The following is a 20,855-nucleotide window of genomic DNA, read 5'->3' as shown; positions in this document are numbered from 1 at the left end:
AGAAATGAAGAGTGTTGTTTTGAAATTTTTACATATAAGTGGTATTCTTAGAGTCTCCCTCCGCAATTTGTGTTTTCATCATCATTTTGGTTTTAAGGTTGACGTATATGAAGTTGGTGGTGTTTTCAACTGTATTGCACTTCACTTATAATTATGCATTATTCATCTAGTCCCCAAGGGTGGGGCATTTGGGTTGCTCTCGACGCTCAGCGATTAATAGGTTACAGAGAGTATACCTGACTCTTCTTACCATTTTCTGCACCTTTGACTCGCGTTTTGAGCTCCTGCTGTCATACTTGTCCTACAGAAGCCTCCCCTAAATTCTCCTTGACCCCGTAGAGTGATGATTCCAGCGTCCCAAGCACTTTGTACACTTAATGAACTAAGGACGGATAGATGGATGGACGTACGTACAGACGGACGAACTAACGGCTCTGAGCATCTCAAGGAATGTCCTCTTAGAAGGACTTTGGCGCCTTTGCCCCCTGCCCTTCTTTAACATCCCTGTCTCTGCTCTCCCTCATTCCTCTGACCAGTCGAGGAGTGTGGACGTGTATGGAGCATGAGGTCTGCCTCTCCCTACAAGATCAGGATCCCGGCAAAGACCAGCGTTTGATGTGGGGCGCTTCGGCCACCCCCTTCTCGGAGCTCAGCCGGGCGGGCCTGCAGAGCCGGGTGCCGTGTGCTGCTCGCTCAGATCCCTCCGCACGCAGCTGGCCGGCGCTTCTTTCTGCGGGAAACCCCTGGGCGCGCTGCGGCGGCGGCGGCGGCGACGGGGGCGGAGCCTCGCGGTGGGAGGAGGCCGAGGCGGAAGGACACGCGAGTCGCTTAGCTCCGCCGCGCCGCGCCGCGCAGCCAGAAACTTTCAGCCAAACTTCGGGCGGCGGCCTGGCTGCGCGGAGTGCCGGGGCGGCGCAGCGGGAGTTCGGGGGCTTGGCGAGCCGCGGGGGCAGGGTAGCGCACGCGAGAGCGGGGCTCCTGGTCGGGACCCGCTCCTCATGCGGATCTGCGCGGGCGGTGGCCGAGAAGATGCCCTCTCTGCGTCCCGCCGCGTTGCGGGCGCTGCTGTGGCTCTGGCTGTGCGGCGCGGGCCCCGCGCGCGGTGAGTACCGGGCGCCCGGGAGACTATCCCTCTGGCTCTAGTCTCCGCGGGCTGCGCTTTCTAAGCTGCCTCCTCCGGGCCTCGAATCTTGGCGTCGCTTAGCGTCTCCGGTTCCGCGTTTGCGGGGTCCCGGGCGAGCAGCGAGCGGGCCGAGGTGCGAGTGTGGCCGGGAAGGCGGCAGGGGCTTGCGGCGCGCCCGGCTTTTGACACCCGGATCGGTTCGTCTGTCCCGGAGAGGAGTTGGGCGTGGGGCGCAGGTCTTGGAGAGGTGGAGGCAGCAGTGGGGGAACTGGTGTGGCAGCGTGCTGAGCCACATGATTGAAAATCTCAACTGCTGTTATTCTTTCCGAGGCGCGGAGCTCTTGCTGCGGTTCCAGTGCGCGTCCAGCCCCAGGAATGTGGTGTGACAATCCCCAACTCCTCCAACCTGGCAGCAGCTTGTTGCTCTTTTGGCACCGTTGGGGGTGGGGTAGGGGCAGGCGAGGAAAAGTGGAGACGTTGATCCAAAGTGCTTGCTTAGAAAGGCTGGTCATGGTTGACTATTCCGTGCAGCCTCTCTAACACGGTGGGAGCCAGGAAAGGAAATCGAATCATACTTAACCCACCCCACCCACATCTTTAGATTTTACATTTCTTTGGAATGTTGTATGGAAAGAACTTGGGCTTTGGAGCCCGGCTCTGTAATCCTGGATTCAACCCTGCTGTATTAACTCACCAATAAAATGGGGATGAAATTACCCAGCTAATAGGATTAATTAAAAGAATGTATATTAAACTTGTAGCGCTTAAAAGATGTTCAGAAAGTTCTTTCAGGGTACCGAAGTCTGCGCTTCCAGTGGGGTATGCCTTGTATATGATTGTTGAACTCAAGGGGCCCCCTTTGCTAAAGAAGAGTTAACTTAAAAAAAAAAAAACCCAAAAAACCCTAGTACATCTTTTCAGGGAAAGGGTGAGTTTCAGAAAAATACGGTCTTTGTTCATTGTAACAGGCAGCTGACATGCCAGTCGCAGATGTTTTGAGCAGGACTTGATTATTTATCACCTGCAAACAGTGCTGGGTTGTTCAGCACCAACCAGATACTTTTTGGGAAGTTCAGATGTCTTACGTTGCTGGGTCCATAGGTTTTCAGAAGCAGACCAGGAGGCTGTGTAAGGATGAACAGTTTCTGAAACTTTTACTGGAAACTCAGTGGTGGCATTTTTTGCCTTGCCCCTTTCTTTGAGTGAAGCTGTTGACCCTGAGTGTAGATTTAGGGCACAGAGGTGTATAATTAGTGTGATTTTTTTTTTTTTTCCCTGAGGATTACAATCCTTGGTCCACCATGACTTGTTTTGCTTAGTAAGCTTTAGTCTTCATGATCGGTGTCTCTTGCCTTATGAAACAGGATTAAAATAACCTTTTAAAATAGAGTATTGCAGGGGCTAGTAAATGGGACTATAAAGTGGTTTGCAAACATAAGTGCTAAGACTGATGTCAGAAATGGGGTGATGATGGGACATGGGCTTTCTTTCTTTGTTGAACCTCAGCACATTGAACTGATCTTGCCTACTTCTGCTCCCATGAGCCACTGCTATGACTGATTATCATTTAGGGGGGTGAATTTGAGTGTTAGTCCAGTTGGCTCAAATTAGGCATTTTGGGTTTTAGGTGTTCTTTAGATGCCAAACTATGGTCATAGAAGCGATTGAAGAGCCCATTGTTGGCACAAATCTTAAATCTTTCCAGAGTCTAGCAATGAATCTTCCTAATCTATTATGATCTGTTTTGCCAAGGTACCAATTATAACTCTCTCTCCTAACTTTTGAGTGTTTGGCTGGTGGCCAGTTGTTAATTTAATCATCACTGGTTCCTAGGGCAAGGAGTTGTCAACCCATCTGTCTGATTGAACAGCTATCCTGAACCCTCCCCCCCACACCACCTTGGTTTTCTCTTTGCTCTTCAGTGGGAGTGACTCCCTGCTTTTACTGTCACCTAGACATGTTCTCAGTTGAATCTCTACCATGAGAGAGCAAGGTTTAGGGTGGAGATAAAATTTACCCTATAACTATTGCCCATTTTTTTCCCTTGGGGCGGGAGGGGAGACAGATGGGCTTCAGGATCTCTTGTTTTATGTTTAAAGAATATTTACCAATATTTTGCTGGTGTCTTTTCATCCACCTTCTCTGTGGGTTTGTTACTGCTCAGAGAAGCAGCCTTGGCTGACCTGGATTGTCACTGATCTCAGGACCTTTAAAGAATGTCTAAACGCAGTGGGATATGCTTGGATGCTTGAGAGCAGCCTCACAATACATTTTAAAAATATCACACCCACAGAAATTTTATTTTGCCCACAAAATTTGCATTGATCTAGTTCCCACTCTCTGCCATTCCTGGTGACACTCCTTCCTGCCCCTTCCATTGTGGTGGAACGGAGCTCCTTGTCCAGGCAGTGGCTGACCCACTGGAGTGGTTTTCACAGTCATCACCCTGGGATTCTGACACAGTAGAATCTGTTAAGAAAAGAAAAAAAAAAAAAAAAAAAAGATTTACAATTGATTCTGGCATAGTGACCTGGTAGGGCAATCTCTGATTAATTCCACTTTATCTGCCTTCGGGATGTATTTAGATTTTAGATTTTAATAATTTCCACATTGAACCTAGTTTTAGCCAGCCATTCCAGAGATTAACCCTTCTGAACCTCAAGGAATTCAGAAACTGGCTAACATGAAAGCTGTAGACTATAATTTGTTCCTTCTTGGGCACAACTGCCTCTTGAAGGTTTTACATATTTGGCTGATATTGTACCCTGTTTCCCCCCTCTGCTAAAGGTTCTTCTTCAGATGTCATAAACACATGAATTTTGAATTTTTTATAGATTTTCTCAGAAAGATATGTGCACGCGCTCGTGCGCGAGCGTGCGCGCGCGCGCACACACACACACACACACACACACACACACACACACACACACACACACACACACACCCCTACCTACCTCTAAGGCATGATTTGGATGAGAACGCATTTTTATGCTTATTTACAGTCCATGTGTAATTGTTTCCTTTCTTGATAGCTCTGTCTGGACGGCTCAGATAGATCTGTTCCCTCTCCTCCTGAACTTTCTGGATCCGCCGCTTGTACTTCCCTCTGCATCAGTCCACTGTATGCATCATCCACTTTAGTCAGGCCACTAAGCTGGGAGCCAGAAGACCAGAAGGCTCCTCCAGGTCTGTTATTAATTGATTTGGTGACCTTGCAGGGAGCCCCTGTTTTGGTCATCTACTTTCTCATGGACTTTGTCACTGGTCACAGGGCTGGTTACAGAGTTGTGACTATATTTTCTTTCTTCAGGGCCTCGGGTCGGGTCTAGCACCTTGTTCCCCCTCCATACTGCTTCCCTCTCTTGCACACATGAACTTATGTGCACAGAAACACATCCCCAAGTACGTATTGTTAGTGTGTGCTTGAGGGATAGAATTGTGCCTTTTTTTATTGTAGACCACTGCAGCCTTTCTGGATGGCTTTTAAGTGCTATTTGCAAGAGCCTTTGGTTACCTTACATCTGGGGAAAAACCAAAGTTTTCACTTTCCCAGATGTTTTGTTTAGCCTTCCATTTTGACTCTGTGTGTGTGTGTGTGTGTGTGTGTGTGTGTGTGTGTGTGTGTGTTTGTTTCTTTTCTGATCATTTCTGCTGTTGAAAAGGTCATTCCGAGTTTGGAATCTCACTTGGAGTCTGGCATTCACCCTTGCCTCAACCTCTCCTGGTTGTGGCCACCAGCCAGCACTTGTCGCAGTTTTGTTCAGATTTACCTTACTATAGAAGTCATTCATTTGGGGGACAGCTTGGGTTCATTTTTGGAATAGTATATTTTTCTTTGGCGTTAGGTTTGTCTTGGTGTTTTTGAGCTTTTCAACCTACACTTGATATTGCAATTCTGTACCAGCCTAATAGCATTGTACTTTTAGTGTGTGTGTGTGTGTGTGTGTGTGTGTGTGTGTGTGTGTGTGTGTGCTTGTGTTTTATGGAATGTCACCATCAAACCATATCAAACTAAACAACAATAACAACAAAGTAACCCCCTCCCCCCCAAAGGATAAGACATGATGAATAAAAAATTTTGAGACAACTACATGTGATTGGTCTCTGACACAGTTCTACTCTTTGAGGGAGGTGCTGTGCCATACACAACCCTTTTCTGTCCTGCAGGGCATTGGCAGCATGTGCCCAGTGTGCAGAGCTGCCTGTGTAGAAGGTCTTGGTTGAGCACTTGTGACTTGGACTTGCTCTGCTACTCTGGGGCTTTGTGTGGGAGAGCAGCTGGTGAGTCCCGTGTCTCCCTCCACACCTTCTCCCTTAAGACTGAGCATCAACTGAAAGCTCATTGGGTCTACAGACTTATATTACCTGCTGCCTTTTGAGACAGGGCTGGTTTTGAACTCTTGGTCATCCTGTGTTATCCAATGCTAGATCTGATCTCTTGTGACATCCTGGCTAAGGGGCATCATGCTTGTGTCTACCGTCAAGAGGCAGCACGGTCATCCTTTGGCCTCCTCTAATTCGTATTCAACAGATTGCTTCCCTCTTTCGATTTCCACTCGTTATCATCTCTGGAATTTGTCTCTCGAAGTCCCGAGCTTCGTGTGGGCGACAGAGGTCTAAAAAGGGTCCCTGTGTACTGTTCACTGAAGTGACACCCTCTTTCCATAAAAGGAGTGGGACCTGTGAGGAACATGAGTGTGGTCCTGTCCAGGATGGCCGTTCAGGTGAACTGCCTTAAGCCTGTGTGTTCATACCTCTCTTTCCAGAGGTCCCTGGGGAGGAAAGACTTTGTTCTCCAGTTTCCCTGGATCCTCCTGTAAAACAAAACAAAACAAAACAAAAACAAAAACAAAAACAAAAACCCCATGATTGTCTTGTGTAGTCTGACTCCATGGGTCTAGAGTTATGTCTGGGAATTTGTATGTCCAAGTTATTGTCAAATTAAGGACTGGGAGGTAGCTCAGTGGGTAGAGTGCCTGCTGTATGAGCAAGAGGACCTGAGTTTGGATTCCTAGCACTCACATAATCAATGGCTGTGGTGATGTGTATTTCTAATTCCAGAGCTGGGGGGTGGACATAGGAGGATCCTGGGAGTTTGCTGGCCAAGCAGTCCAGCTGAAACAGTGAACTCTAGGTTTAGTGAGAGGTCTTTCTTAAAGAGTAAGGTAGATGGGGCTGAAGAAGTGGATCAGGGATTGAGAGTGCTTGCTGCTCTTGTAAAGGACACAAGTCCGGTTCCCAGCTCATGGTGTCTCAGGACCATCTGTAACTCCAGTTCCAGGGGGACCTGATGCCCTTTGCCATGGGCACTGACACACACATGACAGACAGTCACAGGAACATGTACATACACATATCTATGTCTTCTCCAGTGATAGCTTGAAAGGGAGGGTACCACTCTACTATCACCATAAGGCTAATAAAGTTGATGTATGTATAATGTATGTCTTTGGTGGCAGCCTCCCTTCCCTCCGTCAGTGTTACTCAGATACCAGACTGCACAGGGGGTTCACAGTCAGTAGCACTGTTTTTAGCCCGAGTGATAGATGCTTCCTTGGAGGATATCTATTTTGTTAACCTGTGAACACAAGTTGGTGGCAGCAATTTCTCTTGAGTGCATCAGCGTAAAGAGAGACAAAGACATTGATTTCAGGCAATCTGGATTTTTTTTTTTTTTTTTTTTTTTGAGAGAGGGTCTTATTCTGTAGCTTAGATTGGCCTAGAACTCACTGTGTATTCCAGGCTGGCCTTGAATTTACAGTTCCTTGGGCTTGGGATTAGAGGAACAAGCCATCATTCTGCTGGAAGTACCGATTAGGGATATTCTAACACATGAAGGAGAATCATGGAAGAATCAAAGGCCCCTTGAACAGAATATTACACAAGAAGGGCCCAGGATCGGTCTTTTACCATGGCACTTCATGTTACTGCCTTTGATGGAAAGAAAGAAGTGGCTTTAGAAGCAGAAGGATGTCCTTTGGGCTCTGATAGGTCAGGCTGCACAGTGTTCCTTGGCATCGGCAGGAGGTTTGCTGTCCCCCTGCCCTTCCCTTCCCTTTTTGAAGGAATTATTACCTATAACACTCCTTCAAAAGCAAAGTGAAGAAACAAAGAGGGGTTTTGAGAGCTAGAGTGAGCAAAGCAGTGAATGTATTCATTTTTTATGAACTGAATACAGTGGCCAGAGTTATTGCTCAGTTACCAACAACCTGCAGAAGGAACTGACGGAGACCAGAAACTGTCCAAGGCAGACCTCTGGGGACCTGGGCTTCAGTGCACTGGAAGAGGGAGGGACCCAGGCCCTCATGCTGGCTGGAAGACCAAAGGTATCAATTGGCTTGCAGTTTGAGGGGACCAGGGATATTTGTGTAAATTCCTTTGATGACCATGGCCTCTAAGATTGGTGCTATGTTAAGGGATTTGGGTGTATTGCCAGGCTTAATTTGTGTTTCAATGCAGGGAAATTTAATCTACAGTGTGTGGGAATGGCACCCAAAGTAGAAGTTAGGGTTGTGCCCCCAGGACTGGTATCATCACAGGGATGAGACAAATGGGTACATGATGATAGTATGAAAGCCATCTAGCCATTTATCTGCCCTCTCTGAAAGCAGTTTCCTGTAGTTTCAGTGACTAAGAGCAGTGGAGTCTAGGGGAGTACACCCAGGATCTGAGACTCAACAGTAGCCCTAGCCCTCCCACCCTGGGGTTGGGGAGAGGGGATAGAGTGGGGGAGGCTTCTCTTCTATTCTGCACTGTATGCTATTTTCTTTTCTCTGTTGTAACATAGGGAAAAAAAAAACTTGGGGAGAAGACAAAGACCCCCTTGTCTGGTGGGGGCGGGTGTGAATATAAAATTGGCACATGTGGTGGTGGCTGTTAGTGGGTTTGTGGTGAGAAGGCAGTGTGGCCTCAGCCTTGCATGGCAGGCTTGCTACAGGACGCATTATTAGGTTGGAAACTGTCTTCCTTGGAAGATCCAGTTCTCAGTGGCTGAAAGGGCTTCTCATCACAGGCATGGGGGGTGTGTGCTGTGGACACACCCTGAGTCGCCACTGCAGGTGGCATTGATTAATCACGCTGACATAGCCCTCACCCTGTTTTACTTGTCTTGGCAAAACCCTGTTGTGCCGGCTTCGCAAACACTTATTTGCTACCAGGAGAGATTGAACAAAGTCTTGGTAGTTGCCGGTGGTGGTTCCACTGGCCTCTGGCCTCTGGCACTATAGACCAGTTTACCTTTGCTGAGGGGATGGGTGCTTTTAGTCTTTCAAGCAGGCACCGAGGGCCTGGGCCCATCTTCCAGGAGACTGAAGCCCAGTTCCCCGGAGGACTGCCTGGAGAGGTTTCTGGTCTCAAAGTCAGTTCCTTCTACAGGTTGTTGGCAACTGAGTAGTAACTCTGGGTTCTTTGAATATATTGGACAAACATCATGCCAGGGTGGACTCATTGCCACACAAAGACAGGTTGGGTGTGTGGTGTTGCAGAACCTGTTTCTGGGGTAAGAGTAACTCTCCCACTCATAGACATGTTTATTCATATGAAGAAAGTATGTGTGTTTTGTGAGGTAAGGGAAACACGATGAGACTATTTTGGTTGGAGTCAGATATTGTCTCCTTAATAATATGTCTTCATTTAACAAATAGCATCCCCTTTAAATACAGTTTTGCTTGCCAGATAAGGTGTTGAACACACAGCTGTGGTTGTCTTCTAAAGTATAAGGCCTTTTTCAGATGCAGGTGTATTTTTAAATGGTGTGGTTTGCTTCCTTTTCATTTTGGTTCTCCTCCCCTTTCTCTCTGTGAGAAGATTCTGAACAGCATTTAGGTGACAAGTATTTCCAGTCTACTTCCTAGCAGGAGAAATCTTGTCTGTCTGCAGTCTTGCTGTCTCCTATTAAATGCTCTACTCAGCAGGTATTGATGGGTTAACTCCTCTGAGGTGACCATGCTGCAGGGGGCCTTTTTTCTCAGATATATTTGTTTGGAAAATGCCAAGTCTCACTGAGGTTTCAGGACATGCTGTCTTCATTATGAATTTTTATATGTTTTTCTTTGCAGTGAACATGGCTGTTCATTCACTTGCTCTTCTTTTTTTAAACTTTTTTTATAAAAAATTAAAACAATGTTTTCTCCTTTTACATACCAATCCCAGTGCCCCACTCCCTCCTCCTTTCCTGCTCTCTCCATCTTCCCCCTACTCCACCCCCTTCAACTCCTCAGAGGGTAAAGCTTCCCGTGGGGAGTCAGCATCACTTTGAGGCAGGACCAAGGCCCTCCTGGCTATATCTAGGCTGAGCAAAGTATCCCTTATAAGAGAATGGGCTCCAAAAAGCCAAAAAGCCAGTTCAAGCACTAGGAATAAATCCTGGTCCCACTGCCTTGATGGCTCTTCTTCTTCTTCTTTTTTTTTTTTCCCCCGAGACAGGGTTTCTCTGTGGCTTTGGAGGCTGTCCTGGAACTAGCTATTGTAGACCAGGCTGGTCTCGAACTCACAGAAATCCCCTGATCCCCTGCCTCTTCCTCCCAAGTGCTGGGATTAAAGGCATGTGCCACCAATGCTCTACTCAATGGCTCTTCTTTAAGTGGGACACATTAAAGAGATTTACTTTCTTGCAACATTTAAAACACTTGCAAATCTTTTATGAAGATTTGAAGGAAAAATAACAACATGTGATGTGCCCAGTCCAAGTTTTTGTCGTTATGTTACTATTCAAAGCAGGGGACAGTTGAATATTCTGGTGCTTACCAAATCCTAGCGCTCTTGAGGCTGAGGCAGAAGAGCTGCTATGAGAACAGTGCAGCCCAACCATATAGGAAGACCCTGTCCTCTCTAAATAAAGCAAGTAACCACTTAAAGCCCTTCCTTGTGACACTTCCTAACTATTAAGGAAAATGGTTGTAACTAAAAACAAACATTGTAACAGTTTCACTCAGGTAGGTTTACATAGCAATGGAATTATTCCTTATGTTTACATATAATTAACTCATATTTATACTGTGTTGATTTTCCCTGGCACCTTTACAAGATTTTGTGTGTATATGTGATTTTAAAGGTAGTTACATTGAGAACTCTTATAGGTATGTTTGAGCAATCAGAAAAATACAGTCACAGTATTGTCACTGTTTTGGTATGCATGCATATATTTTGTTTCCTTTAGATTTCAAAAGTTACTATACATTTAAAAGTTACTATATTATACATTTGAAAAGTTATATGCATTCACTATACCTGAGGTTCCTGTTTAAAGTGTTTTTATAAATTTGATTCTAGTGATTAAATAAAGAATAGGTTCATGTGTTTTGACCTCTCTCCTTTGGCTACAAATTTGGTTGGGTCCAACTTCTCCCCTCCATTCCATGTAGAGATAAGAATCATTTACATGCAGGAGGAAGCTTTGCTCTTTGGGATTCCATCAATTTCTATCTAAGAGGGGTATCTAAAAATAAGGGGAAGAGATCTTTAAAAAGTAGGGCCACCTGAGAAAATGAACATCTTCAGTAATCCATCATCTCTAAGCCAAATTTGTGGTTAACATTTTGATGGCTTACAGTTACTTTTCTCATTTTCAATGTCTATTATAAAACTTTAATTGGGATTTTAAAATACATATAGTTTTACCATCTCCCGTACCAATAAAATTAATGTGAACATTTCTCCCATGTTTATAAATATATTTTAAGAATATGGCTTCAAAGACTACACACTGTACTGTCTTAAGGGTCTACTAGTCTTCTTTTTCGTGGGACTACATCTTTAGTTTCCAGGTATCATAATGATCAAGAATGCTGTGATGAATGTTCTTGTAGGGACTGGAGAGATGGCTCAGGGGTTGAGAGCGCTGGATGCTCTTCCAGAGTTCCTGGGTTTGATTCCCAGCAACCAAATCAGATGGCTCTCAACCATCTGTAGCTCTAGTTCCAAGGGTCCAATACCTTCTTCTAACCTCTGTGGGCCCTGCACACACATGCTGTATAGACATATACATGGAGGTACAACCCCCATACACATAAAATAAAAACAAATCTTTAAAAAACCACTTATTTCAACTGAAATCCAGAAGATTTTAAGAAACACTGCTATGTTGCTTTTCATAGTTTGACCCAGTTATATTCTCCTTAGCAGAAAGTGAGGCTGCCAATGTTCCCAGCCATTTAAGTAGTTCTTTGTTACCTGGTAAATGGTGAATCCTATCTCCTCTCTTGTTGTGAGTAGTGTAATTAAAAAAAAAAAATCTCAGTGAACATTTATAATACCCTTTCTTCCCTTCTGTTTGTTTACCCAACTGTGTCTTTTGCCCATGTATCTGATCTGAAAAAGCTCTTTAAGTATTCAGGGTGTTGTTCCTTCATCTGCTTTAAAAATGTTAGCAGTATGCCTGGCAATTTGCAGTACATAAGAGCTGGACCCTGTTGCCCAGCACCAAAGCCGGTCAACCAAACCCAACCTGTGCTGTTTCTGCTTCTCTCAATGCATTATAAGACCCAACTAAGAAGCAAAGCAGATAAACATGTACACACTATCAAATTTGGTGTTAGTAATTTTCCTTTCATAAGTTAATTGTTTTCATCTTTGGAATTCTAAAGGGCTTGGCCAACCTTCTTACTGTGTAGCCCTGGCTGGCCTGAATTCAGAGATCCTCCTTGGTTCTGCTGGGATTAAAGGTGTGTGCATGACCTCAGCCAGTTTTAGAAATATGTATGTTAAGAAGTATCTATTGCTATTTTTTTTGTTTTGTTTTGTTTTGTTTTGAGACGGCTTCTCTGCATAACAGCCCTGACCATCCTGGAACTTGCTTTGTAGCCCCTGCTGACCTCAGACTCACAGGATCCATTTGCCTCTGCCCCCTGAGTACTGGAATTAAAAATGTGTGCCACCATGCTCTACTTCTATAGCTACTTTAAAGTTCATTTTTGGTGGTGTTATTTAGTTCTGATTTTTGAGGCAGGCTGGTTTCAAATTCACTAGGTAGTGGAGGCTAATTTTGAACTCTTTTTTTTTGAGATAGGGTTTCTCTGTGTAACAGTCCAGGCTGTCCTGGAACTTGCTTTGTAGACCAGGCTGGCCTTAGAACTCACTGAGATCCACCTGCCTCTACCTCCCAAGTGCTGGGATTAAAGGCCTATGTGCCACCACCGCCTAGGATAGCTTTGAACTCTTGATCCTCCTGCCATTATCTCCCTAGAGGTGGGATTATAAGCAAGCACTACCATTGCCTGGTTGGTGTTTTAAAATTCGGATCTGACGTTATCATATAACATGTTGCTGATTATATGCACCAAGAAAGCATACATTTACCATTTACTGTAATATGGGATAAAAAAAGATCTTGGAAGCAAATGGTATGTTACTCAACTACTGTCCTGTCTTTTCGATTGTCCAAAAAAAAAAAAAAAAAAATGAAGCATATAACACTCTGAAAGGCAAAACTAACATCGTGTCTGCCACTCACCGCTAATTCTGACACTTTGACCTAACTGGGGTGGGGTAAGCCTGGACAGTGGTCAGGGCAGTTAGTGCAGCCAGACAACAGGATGACTAAGATTCCCTTCCCTCTACCCTCACCAAATTGATTAGTTGTGGGATGGAATTGACTGAAGCAACCTGTTGTTTTGGCTCCCTGTGGACACCACCTGTTTCTTCCATTTCTCAGTCCAGCCTCCACTGCCCGGGTGCAGAGCTGTGTACACAGCGGGGAAGTGATCAGTGTTGCTGCTGAAGAATGTTGCAATAAAGAGGAGTAGATTGCTTTTTGCAAGCTTGTGTGTTCTTAAGACACCCCACTGTTTTTGACATGGAGTGCTCCAGTTGAATGGCTCTATGCTGAAGCCTTGCAGGTCTCAAGTGTTTGCTTCAGAGTAATTCCAGGCTGTATGAATGCTTAAGTATCACTGGAATTTAATTACCATATTTAGCACAAGGAGACCTGGGCAGTGAGGACATTTCTGACCAACCAAAGAAGGAAACTAAAGGACTGCAACCTTTCTTTCTTTCTTTCTTTCTTTCTTTCTTTCTTTCTTTCTTTCCTTCTCTCTCTCTCCTTCCTTCTTTCTTTTTTTCTTTCTTTGTTTTTAATGAGATGACTAGGAGAATGCCAGCCAGGCTGGGACTCTTAATTTGTGACTACTGGTCTTTGTTTTCGTTTTTGTGCCCCTTCGACATAATTAATTTATAGATGGGCAAAGAGATTGGATAGTACAATTCTTTCTCACCCTGAAGTTCAGTTCTATCTTTGGGAGGAAGTAGAGACTTGTGACTCCTGATTCCCCCCTGAGAGGCTCAGCCAGCCGGTGAGGCTGTGGATTGCATAGGCTGGAGAATGTGTTCCTATCTTTCTCCTTTAAGATGTGCTCGTTTTTTTTTTTTTCAGCTTTGTCCTGGCCTGGATTTATTTTGGCCTAGCCCTTGACGCCACCCTGTGTTTGGAACCATCAGCCTTCCTGCTGTGACTTGACATTACACTGCCTCAGTTTTTCCATTTAAAACATGAGCTAGTAGTGGAATGACCAGCAAATATAATTAACATAAACATTATTTTTATAAAGTACAACAACCTCCAACATCAATACAGCCCCGTGTAGTTCAAAGAATGTCTCCCAGCAGTTGCTCCTTTAATCCCCACAAAACTTTGCTGGAGCTGAGCCTCCTAGGGGTCAGGTGGCTTGCCCTTGTGTCCTGTTGTTTGTTCCTAGATGATGGAGGGCAGGGCAGGCACTGAAACTCACATCTTGATTTTTTTTTTTTAAATGTTACTTTTCTTTCTCAACAAAACAAAAACAAAAAAAACCCTCCAAAACAAAAAACCTCCATGGAGCTCCTACTTTGTAAGTACCTCCTCATTGCGCTCAATGGCTGTCCTCTGGGGTAGACAGTATTCACATGCATTGTGTAGGGTAAGGCATTTGGAGCTCAGAATGGGCCTCTGTAGCCACAGTACTCTGTGCACACTTCATAGCTTCCATGGAATATAGAGGGCGGACAGGGAAACTGAGGCTCAGGATACTACAATTAGTAATTGGCTTAGTTTAGATTCAGAAATAGGTACAATCCCAATATTCTTCCATATTCAAAGACATCGCACACACATTTTTGATACGAATAACTAAACACTAAGTCACAAAATACCTTTTTTGAAGAGCCGGCGGGGGACCCGTGTCTTCTGTTCAGTAAGAGTCTGGATGGGTGTCAGCTGGCAGTTGCAGCTGTGGCTCTGGCCTCTTCTAGGCCAGGGCAAGCAAATAGGATTCAGGGAGACTGGCAGGAGGTCCCATTAGGCCCACGTGGGTCTCAGCCTTGAGCTCTCTTAGAAGCCCCCTGACTCTGGCTCTCCTTGGGACATTCCTGTGTATAGAGCCTTTGAGAGGAAGTTGTCAGCTTTGTGGGAGAGGGTGGGGATACTGACAAGTGTGGCACCCACCTGCTAGCTCCTGTCTTTGGACAGGTTTCTTTAGTTCTTTGTGCATCCGTTCTTTTTTTTTTTTTCTTTTTTTTTTTTGTCTGCAATGAGGATGGTAGCAGCATGTGATGTGGGGGTTTGTTGGGAATGTTAAATAAGTCTGTTAGACTCACAGGACAGTGTCTGGAACAAAGTGAGTGTGGTAAGGACTTGGCAGTGCTGTTCCTTTAGGTCACAGCGTGGTCTGCCCGTTCATTGCTGTGGAATGGAATGCTCCATCCATCTTCTGCAGTCAAGTGTGAACGAGTGACTGCAGTCCTGGGTGAAGGACCAGGAGGGACTTCAGCTTTGCTGGCCGGGCAGGGACTGTTCCCTGGTCTCTTCTGACTTGGAGACTGTTGAAAAGCATCACATTCAAGGTTCTTGCCTTCATGGAGTGTCATTACAGCTTGGACAAGTTTTGAGTACTGCCTGGTAGGTGGTAAATTATTTTGCCGTTACTTTTTAACCAGGCATTGTTGTTATATGTACTGTGATCCCCCTGCCAAGGCATAGATCTGAGAATAGTTCAGAACTTTTTTATTTTTTTAAGTTTATTTTATGCGCTTTTCTTTTTTTTTTTTTTAATGTGTGGGTGTCCTCAGAGGTCGGAAGAGGATGTCAGATCCCCTCCAAGTTACAGGTGGTTATGAGCTACCTGAAGTGCATGCTGGGAGCTGAACCTGCTCCTTCTGAAAGAGCAGTAAGTACTCTTAAACACTGAGCCATCTCTCCAGCTCCAAGGTTCATGTTTACTCTAGATAAGTCTTGATAGGACAGATATTCCTGCGAGGAACATCACTCAGGCAAGAATACTCAATTTGTTATTTCTGTTAGACATTACAAAATAATATAAATATCCCACATCTCTCATTGCAACCCCAGAAGCTACTGGAGGCTCAGAAATCTCAGCTGGGAGTTACCCACCTATTCCACACCTAGTTTAAAGATGGAGAAACTGAAGCCTATAGAAACAGAGTGGCTGCCAAAGGGATGGGAGTCAGGCTAGGGTCAGGTCCAGAATCCATGCTTCTGATTCTTGGTCAGGCGGTTTTTTTTGGTTTTGTTTTTTTTTTTTGTCTGTGCTCACTGCTCCTCAGGGGTGTGTCATTGTGTTGACTCTTGGGCTTTGAGGTCTGAAGGCTAATTTCAGTGAAGGAGTATGAGGGGTGTGGGGAGAGCAGAGGCATAGCCATTTTGAAGCTGCCTCTAAAGTGGAGAACACATATCCTGAGGGCTCCTCCTTGTCCCTTTGGACTTCTTTGTCATTGTGAGGATAACCCCGTGGGTCTGAGGATCACCAGTGGGTGATCCGGAGTTGGATCCGCCAGGACTGGGAGCTGAGCTGCCATCTCAGATGGAGTTTACCATTTGTTTCCCATGACAGTGTGCTTATCTCAAGTCTTGGCAGCCTTGGACAAATGGTTGTCAGGATTTTTGTTTTGTTTTGTTTTAAGACAAAACTCCAAATTCTACTTGGCAGATTTTTGTAAGCCACCTTCTAGCAACCACTCCCTTCTGCTCCCTCTATAATTATTTTTAAGACTTTTGTTTTTCCACTGTGTGAGTGCTACGAAAGGTTTTCTTTTAAAGTCTGAGGTATTTATAATTATTGGTAAGCACATGGTTAAGCGTGTTCATGTTAACACAGATATCTTTAAAACACTTAAAATGTGTTTCCTATAATTTGGATCTTTCTAAAGAGCAGTTGAAGTTTCTTATTGAGAAGAACTGTACTAAGGGGAGGAGCATTTGGAAGTAGCACGGGTACATAGGAATGCCACTGTAGAAACTACAGTGTCTCTGTGGAAGCTGATCCAATACATGTCTCCTTGTTAATAAAGAGACAGAAACCTCCGTCTTCATGGAGCTTGTGTGACTTGCCGTAGCTTCCATGTACTGAGGATTTATGAGGTGACAGATGCTTGGGAAGACAATACTCATTTCCTTCAGTCCTTAGATAGTCATTATGAATCCTGGTCACAGAAAGGCCAGGGAATGGCCATGCATGTAGCCCTCCTAGCCTGAGCCCCACCAGCCTGACTCCAAAGCTGGCTCCCAACTACAGGGCAGTCTGGTGGGATTCTGTAGTCCCACTAATGGCAGCTTTGAGTTTAATAATTTGTGTACTGACTTGATGCTTTATTCTTCTTAGCAATATCTTAACTCTGAACAAATTACCTTCGTAATATGGAAATTATCAAAACTACCCACTTCCATTTGGAAGAATTCTAGTTTTTTTCTAAATCTTTTTCTTACTAGGAAGTGTTGTATTTATGTAGATAATAATACAAAACAAAAGTTGTTTAGTGGCCTTTTCTGTGTTTTCTTGACTTCTCCCAAAGAAATTCTTCAGTAGAATGGACCGGGAATGACTATGTATGGCTTTCTTTCTTTCTTTCTTTCTTTTTCTTTTTTTTTTTGTAATAAGAAAAAGTTTAGAAAGATTGAAGTGGTAACCTGGAGTCCTATTTGTGCTCAGAAATGTTTTCTGGCAGGCTGTTTGTGTCCAAATAGCTTTCTCTGGACTGTGCAGTTGTATCTTACTGTGTCCTTCAAAAAGAGACATGAGACACAGTGTAAAATGATTGGAATGCACAGTCTCTCAACAATGAACACAGCCTGCCATTAAAACTACCCACTTCCAACCCACCTGAACAGACACTAAATCTATACACTTCCAAACCGCCCTACCAGACACTAAAACTACCCAGTTCTAACCCACCTCACCAGGTACTAAAAGTACCCAGTTCCAACCTGCATAACCAGATACTGAACTACCCAGTTCCAACCTGCCCTGCCCAGGAACTTTGGAATTGTGTATGGTATTCTGCACCTGTTAATCCAGGACAAAAATGAGAACAATTTGCCTTTTCCAAGAACTTTCCCTTCTGACCATACTCTGATACTGGAAACTGGCAGTCCTTCGCACTAATGTGTATGAGAAGAATGCTTGACACCAGAAGGGGATCCAGAGTATATATCCCTTCTGCTCTGCAACGCAGGCTGCCTGGGGACGCAAACAGGAGTCCTTTCAGATTTACTGACTTTCTTGCAAGGATTTTACTGTATTTACCACCCGTTGAGCAGTAGGAGGTGGGGGGGGGAGAATGGTTGGCAGTAGCATAATGGAAAGTAGATGGCAGTCAACACTGACTTTCTAAGCACCCATCAGAAGGACTTTAGATACCCTTTCTGGAGCACGTGGGCTGTCTCTAGCTGCCTGTGCAGGTGAATTTTGGAGCTAGACAGACTTGGCTTTGGTTCTTATCAGCTGAGAACATCAGACAAGCCCTTAACATCTCCAGGCCTCAGTTCTCTCATCTGGGCAATGTAATAGTAATAAGTACCTGCAAAGTGAGTGCTTTTAAAGACGCAAACAACATTTAATTATGCCTGCCTAGCTCTGGGCACAAAGTAGATACCCAAAGGTACCTCATGGTAATTCCACATTGAGAATTTTCTCCTCTGGACGGTTTGTTTCAGGGACCCCCGAGAAGCTCTGCTCCACTGCCAAGGCAGGATTACCCAATACTGGACGTGCGAGTTGAAAGCGTTACTGTTTGGTACTCTTGCTTGTAGGTTAGTTCAGTGTGTTGATTCATAGAAAAATACTCTTCAGGATTTCACAGCAAAGCTGAAGAAGCTTTCAGTGCAATGCAACTTGGTGGGATTGCTTCTGTGTTTAACCCCTAAATCCGTGGCAGTCAGGTTCGAAGTGCTAGGAAGCTGTTGGTTTTCAGCATTGCAGGGAATGTGGAACAGGTGTGTGAAGCGGCCTCTGATGAAGTTTGTGACAGAGAAGGCTAGCGGGTTTGGGGCCTGCTCTGGCATCTGATTCCCGAGTATGGTTGAGACAGCTGGGGAACAGTGGGGAAGCTGCTTTCAGAAGGGTTGATGTTACATCACCTCATGCTCTATGCTTTCTGTGCCATGTGGGCTGGGGAAGGGGCTTTCCTAATTTAAACCATGCTACTATTTATCATTTCTGTCCAGAGATGAGTGAGGACTTTTTTGTTTTTGTAGAACTTTAAGACTGGGAATTTTATTCTTATGAAACAATTATATTAAATAGTGTTTCCCAGTTTATACTCAACCCCTATCTTATTTGAGCCTCAAATCAAGTCTGCCAGGGAAAGAAGGCTAGTTATACCAGTTTTATAGATGAGAATGGTGAATCTCAGGGAATTCTTTGAAATCACATGGTTAGTATCTGACAGAGCCCAGCCTGGAGCCCAGTTTATTACACGTATGATCACTCATTGCCTGGAGCCCAGGTTATTACACGGACGATCGCTCATCTCCTGATAACACGTGCTTTCTTCATAGCACCCTCAATTGAATTCTGTCCCCACAATATGGAAGGCTTTCCTTCTGTTCCCATTGGTTAAGATTCAGTAATTCTTTCCCCCAGAAAGCTGTTAGACTTCCCCAAAGCTGCTCTAGCTGCTCTAGGGTTGCTCTAGCCACTTGTTCCTATCCCGCTCAAAGAAAAGCTGGCAGAAAGTGTCACTGACACAGCTGAAGCCACCATATTGTGGTCCATATACCTGCTCACTTACCTTCATGTTTTTTTTCCCCTTATAGCTCCTTTGTTTTTTTTTTTTTTTTGGTTTATCATCCATTCTTTATGTGTCAAGCTCCGTTTCTTTCCATGTGGGCCAGAGCGACTGCTCCTTGAAGTTCCTTAAGGTTAAGCTGGATGTGGTTGCTCCCACCAGTAGTCCCAGCCCTCAGTAGGCTGAAGCGGGATGATCTCAGCTAGTTCAAGGCCAGCCTGGACTATATAGTGAGTTCCAAGTCAGCCCAGGCTACAGGGAGACCCTGTCTCAAAAATCCAAACCAAAGGACAGAGTTGGTTCAGTAGATAAAGGTGCTTGCTTCCAGCAGCCTGCATTTATTTGACCTCTGGAACCCACATGGCAGAAGGAAAGAATCAATTTCTGAAAGTTGCTCTATGACCTCCAGATGTGTGCTATTGCACATGTATCATGGGCATGTGTGCATAAATTCTCTCTCTCTCTCTCTCTCTCTCTCTCTCTCTCTCTCTCTCTCTCAAAAAGTTACTTAAGGTTTGTCAAGAATACACAGCGGGAACCCCTCCTTAATATGATTTTAAGCCCTAGCTGGCGTCGTTTCTTTCCTTAATCATTACAACATTGCATTTAAATAGAGAACATATTTCATATATGTATGGGTGTATCCATATTGCACTGTCACTTATGCAAGTGCACTTCAAGTTTCTTCTTTTCATCAAAACGAGGAAATAGAACATGTTTTGGTAATGGTAGTTGTCCATGTATACTCACAAGGAAGTGTGTGTTTAAGCTCTGTGGGAGTGCTAAGTGATACATTCAGGGAAAAAAATGCATGGTGGCTAAAATGTTAGCTGCTGAATATTCAGGAGAGAGGAAAACCCACACACTCCTACTGTGTTTCCAGGTATGTAGATCAGTCCTAAAGTAATGGTGATATGAAAGCCCTTGTCTACATCCATGGCGCCTTTTATTCAAGGGAACCCTCCTAAAATGCCCTAGTTGTCACACGTGTGAGGGGCTAGTTAAAAGTTTGACACCCACAAAACACGAAAGGACTACCGTTTGACTCCTGCAGCAGTCTAGCTGGACATTGTGCTTGGTCAGTGGAGCTCCTTGGTGAAGACTGCTGTCTTCAGGATGCTGACACTCTGCTCTCTAGGAAGAGGGAAGCAGCAGAGTCTCTGCTGCGGTAATCTCTAGAACTCTGATAGCAGGATGGCTCCCGAGAAAGAGAAGGCTCTCCAACATTTGTATAACCTTTTTATAGGAAACTGGGGACGCTAGATGTGGTTGTGCTGAATCCTAGTATTCAGGAAGCCAAAGCAGGAGGATTGTGAGTTCAGGGCCCACCTAGGCAGGTAACAGGCTCTAGAAGGGGAGGAGGGAATACATTAGTAGCTTTGTTACCTTCTAAACGGGTGGTTTTAAATTTGAGAATTTGGGTATCTGAATAAGAAATTAGGCATGCCTAATAGGACGATAGGTGTGTGTGTGTGTGTGTGTGTGTGTGTGTGTGTGTGTGTGTGTAGGAACAGTAGACTTTGGAACCTTTTTTTTTTTTTTTCCAGAAAAGATGTTTATCTCTGTGCCTCTTCTCAGTTGGCAGAGAATAGATATCCAGAGTTCTGCTCAGGCCTCCTGAAAGATAGATTTAGGGAAGTTGTAGCTAGCTTAATAACCATCTGTGGAGTGACATAGATTGACACACCCAATTACACAAGCCCAGAGTCTGAGAACTGGCAATGTGCAATAATCTCATCCA

At 44.7% G+C, this 20,855-nt stretch overlaps 1 protein-coding gene across 1 annotated transcript in view; it reads left to right on the top strand.

Annotated features, from left to right (window-relative positions):
- The first annotated feature begins 801 nt into the window (after positions 1-801).
- The window catches only part of Notch2 (notch receptor 2), a 132,162-nt gene continuing 112,108 nt past the window's right edge, over positions 802-20,855 (top strand). Inside the window, exon 1 of the mRNA XM_027393764.2 lies at positions 802-1,102. Coding sequence (XP_027249565.2) covers positions 1,030-1,102 — 73 coding nt within the window. The 5' untranslated portion in view covers positions 802-1,029. The remainder of the gene's footprint in view (positions 1,103-20,855) is intronic.

The sequence above is a fragment of the Cricetulus griseus genome, assembly GCF_003668045.3.
Source record: "Cricetulus griseus strain 17A/GY chromosome 1 unlocalized genomic scaffold, alternate assembly CriGri-PICRH-1.0 chr1_0, whole genome shotgun sequence".
Classification (NCBI taxonomy): Eukaryota; Metazoa; Chordata; class Mammalia; order Rodentia; family Cricetidae; genus Cricetulus; species Cricetulus griseus.
This window is presented reverse-complemented; position numbering and strand designations above follow the sequence as displayed.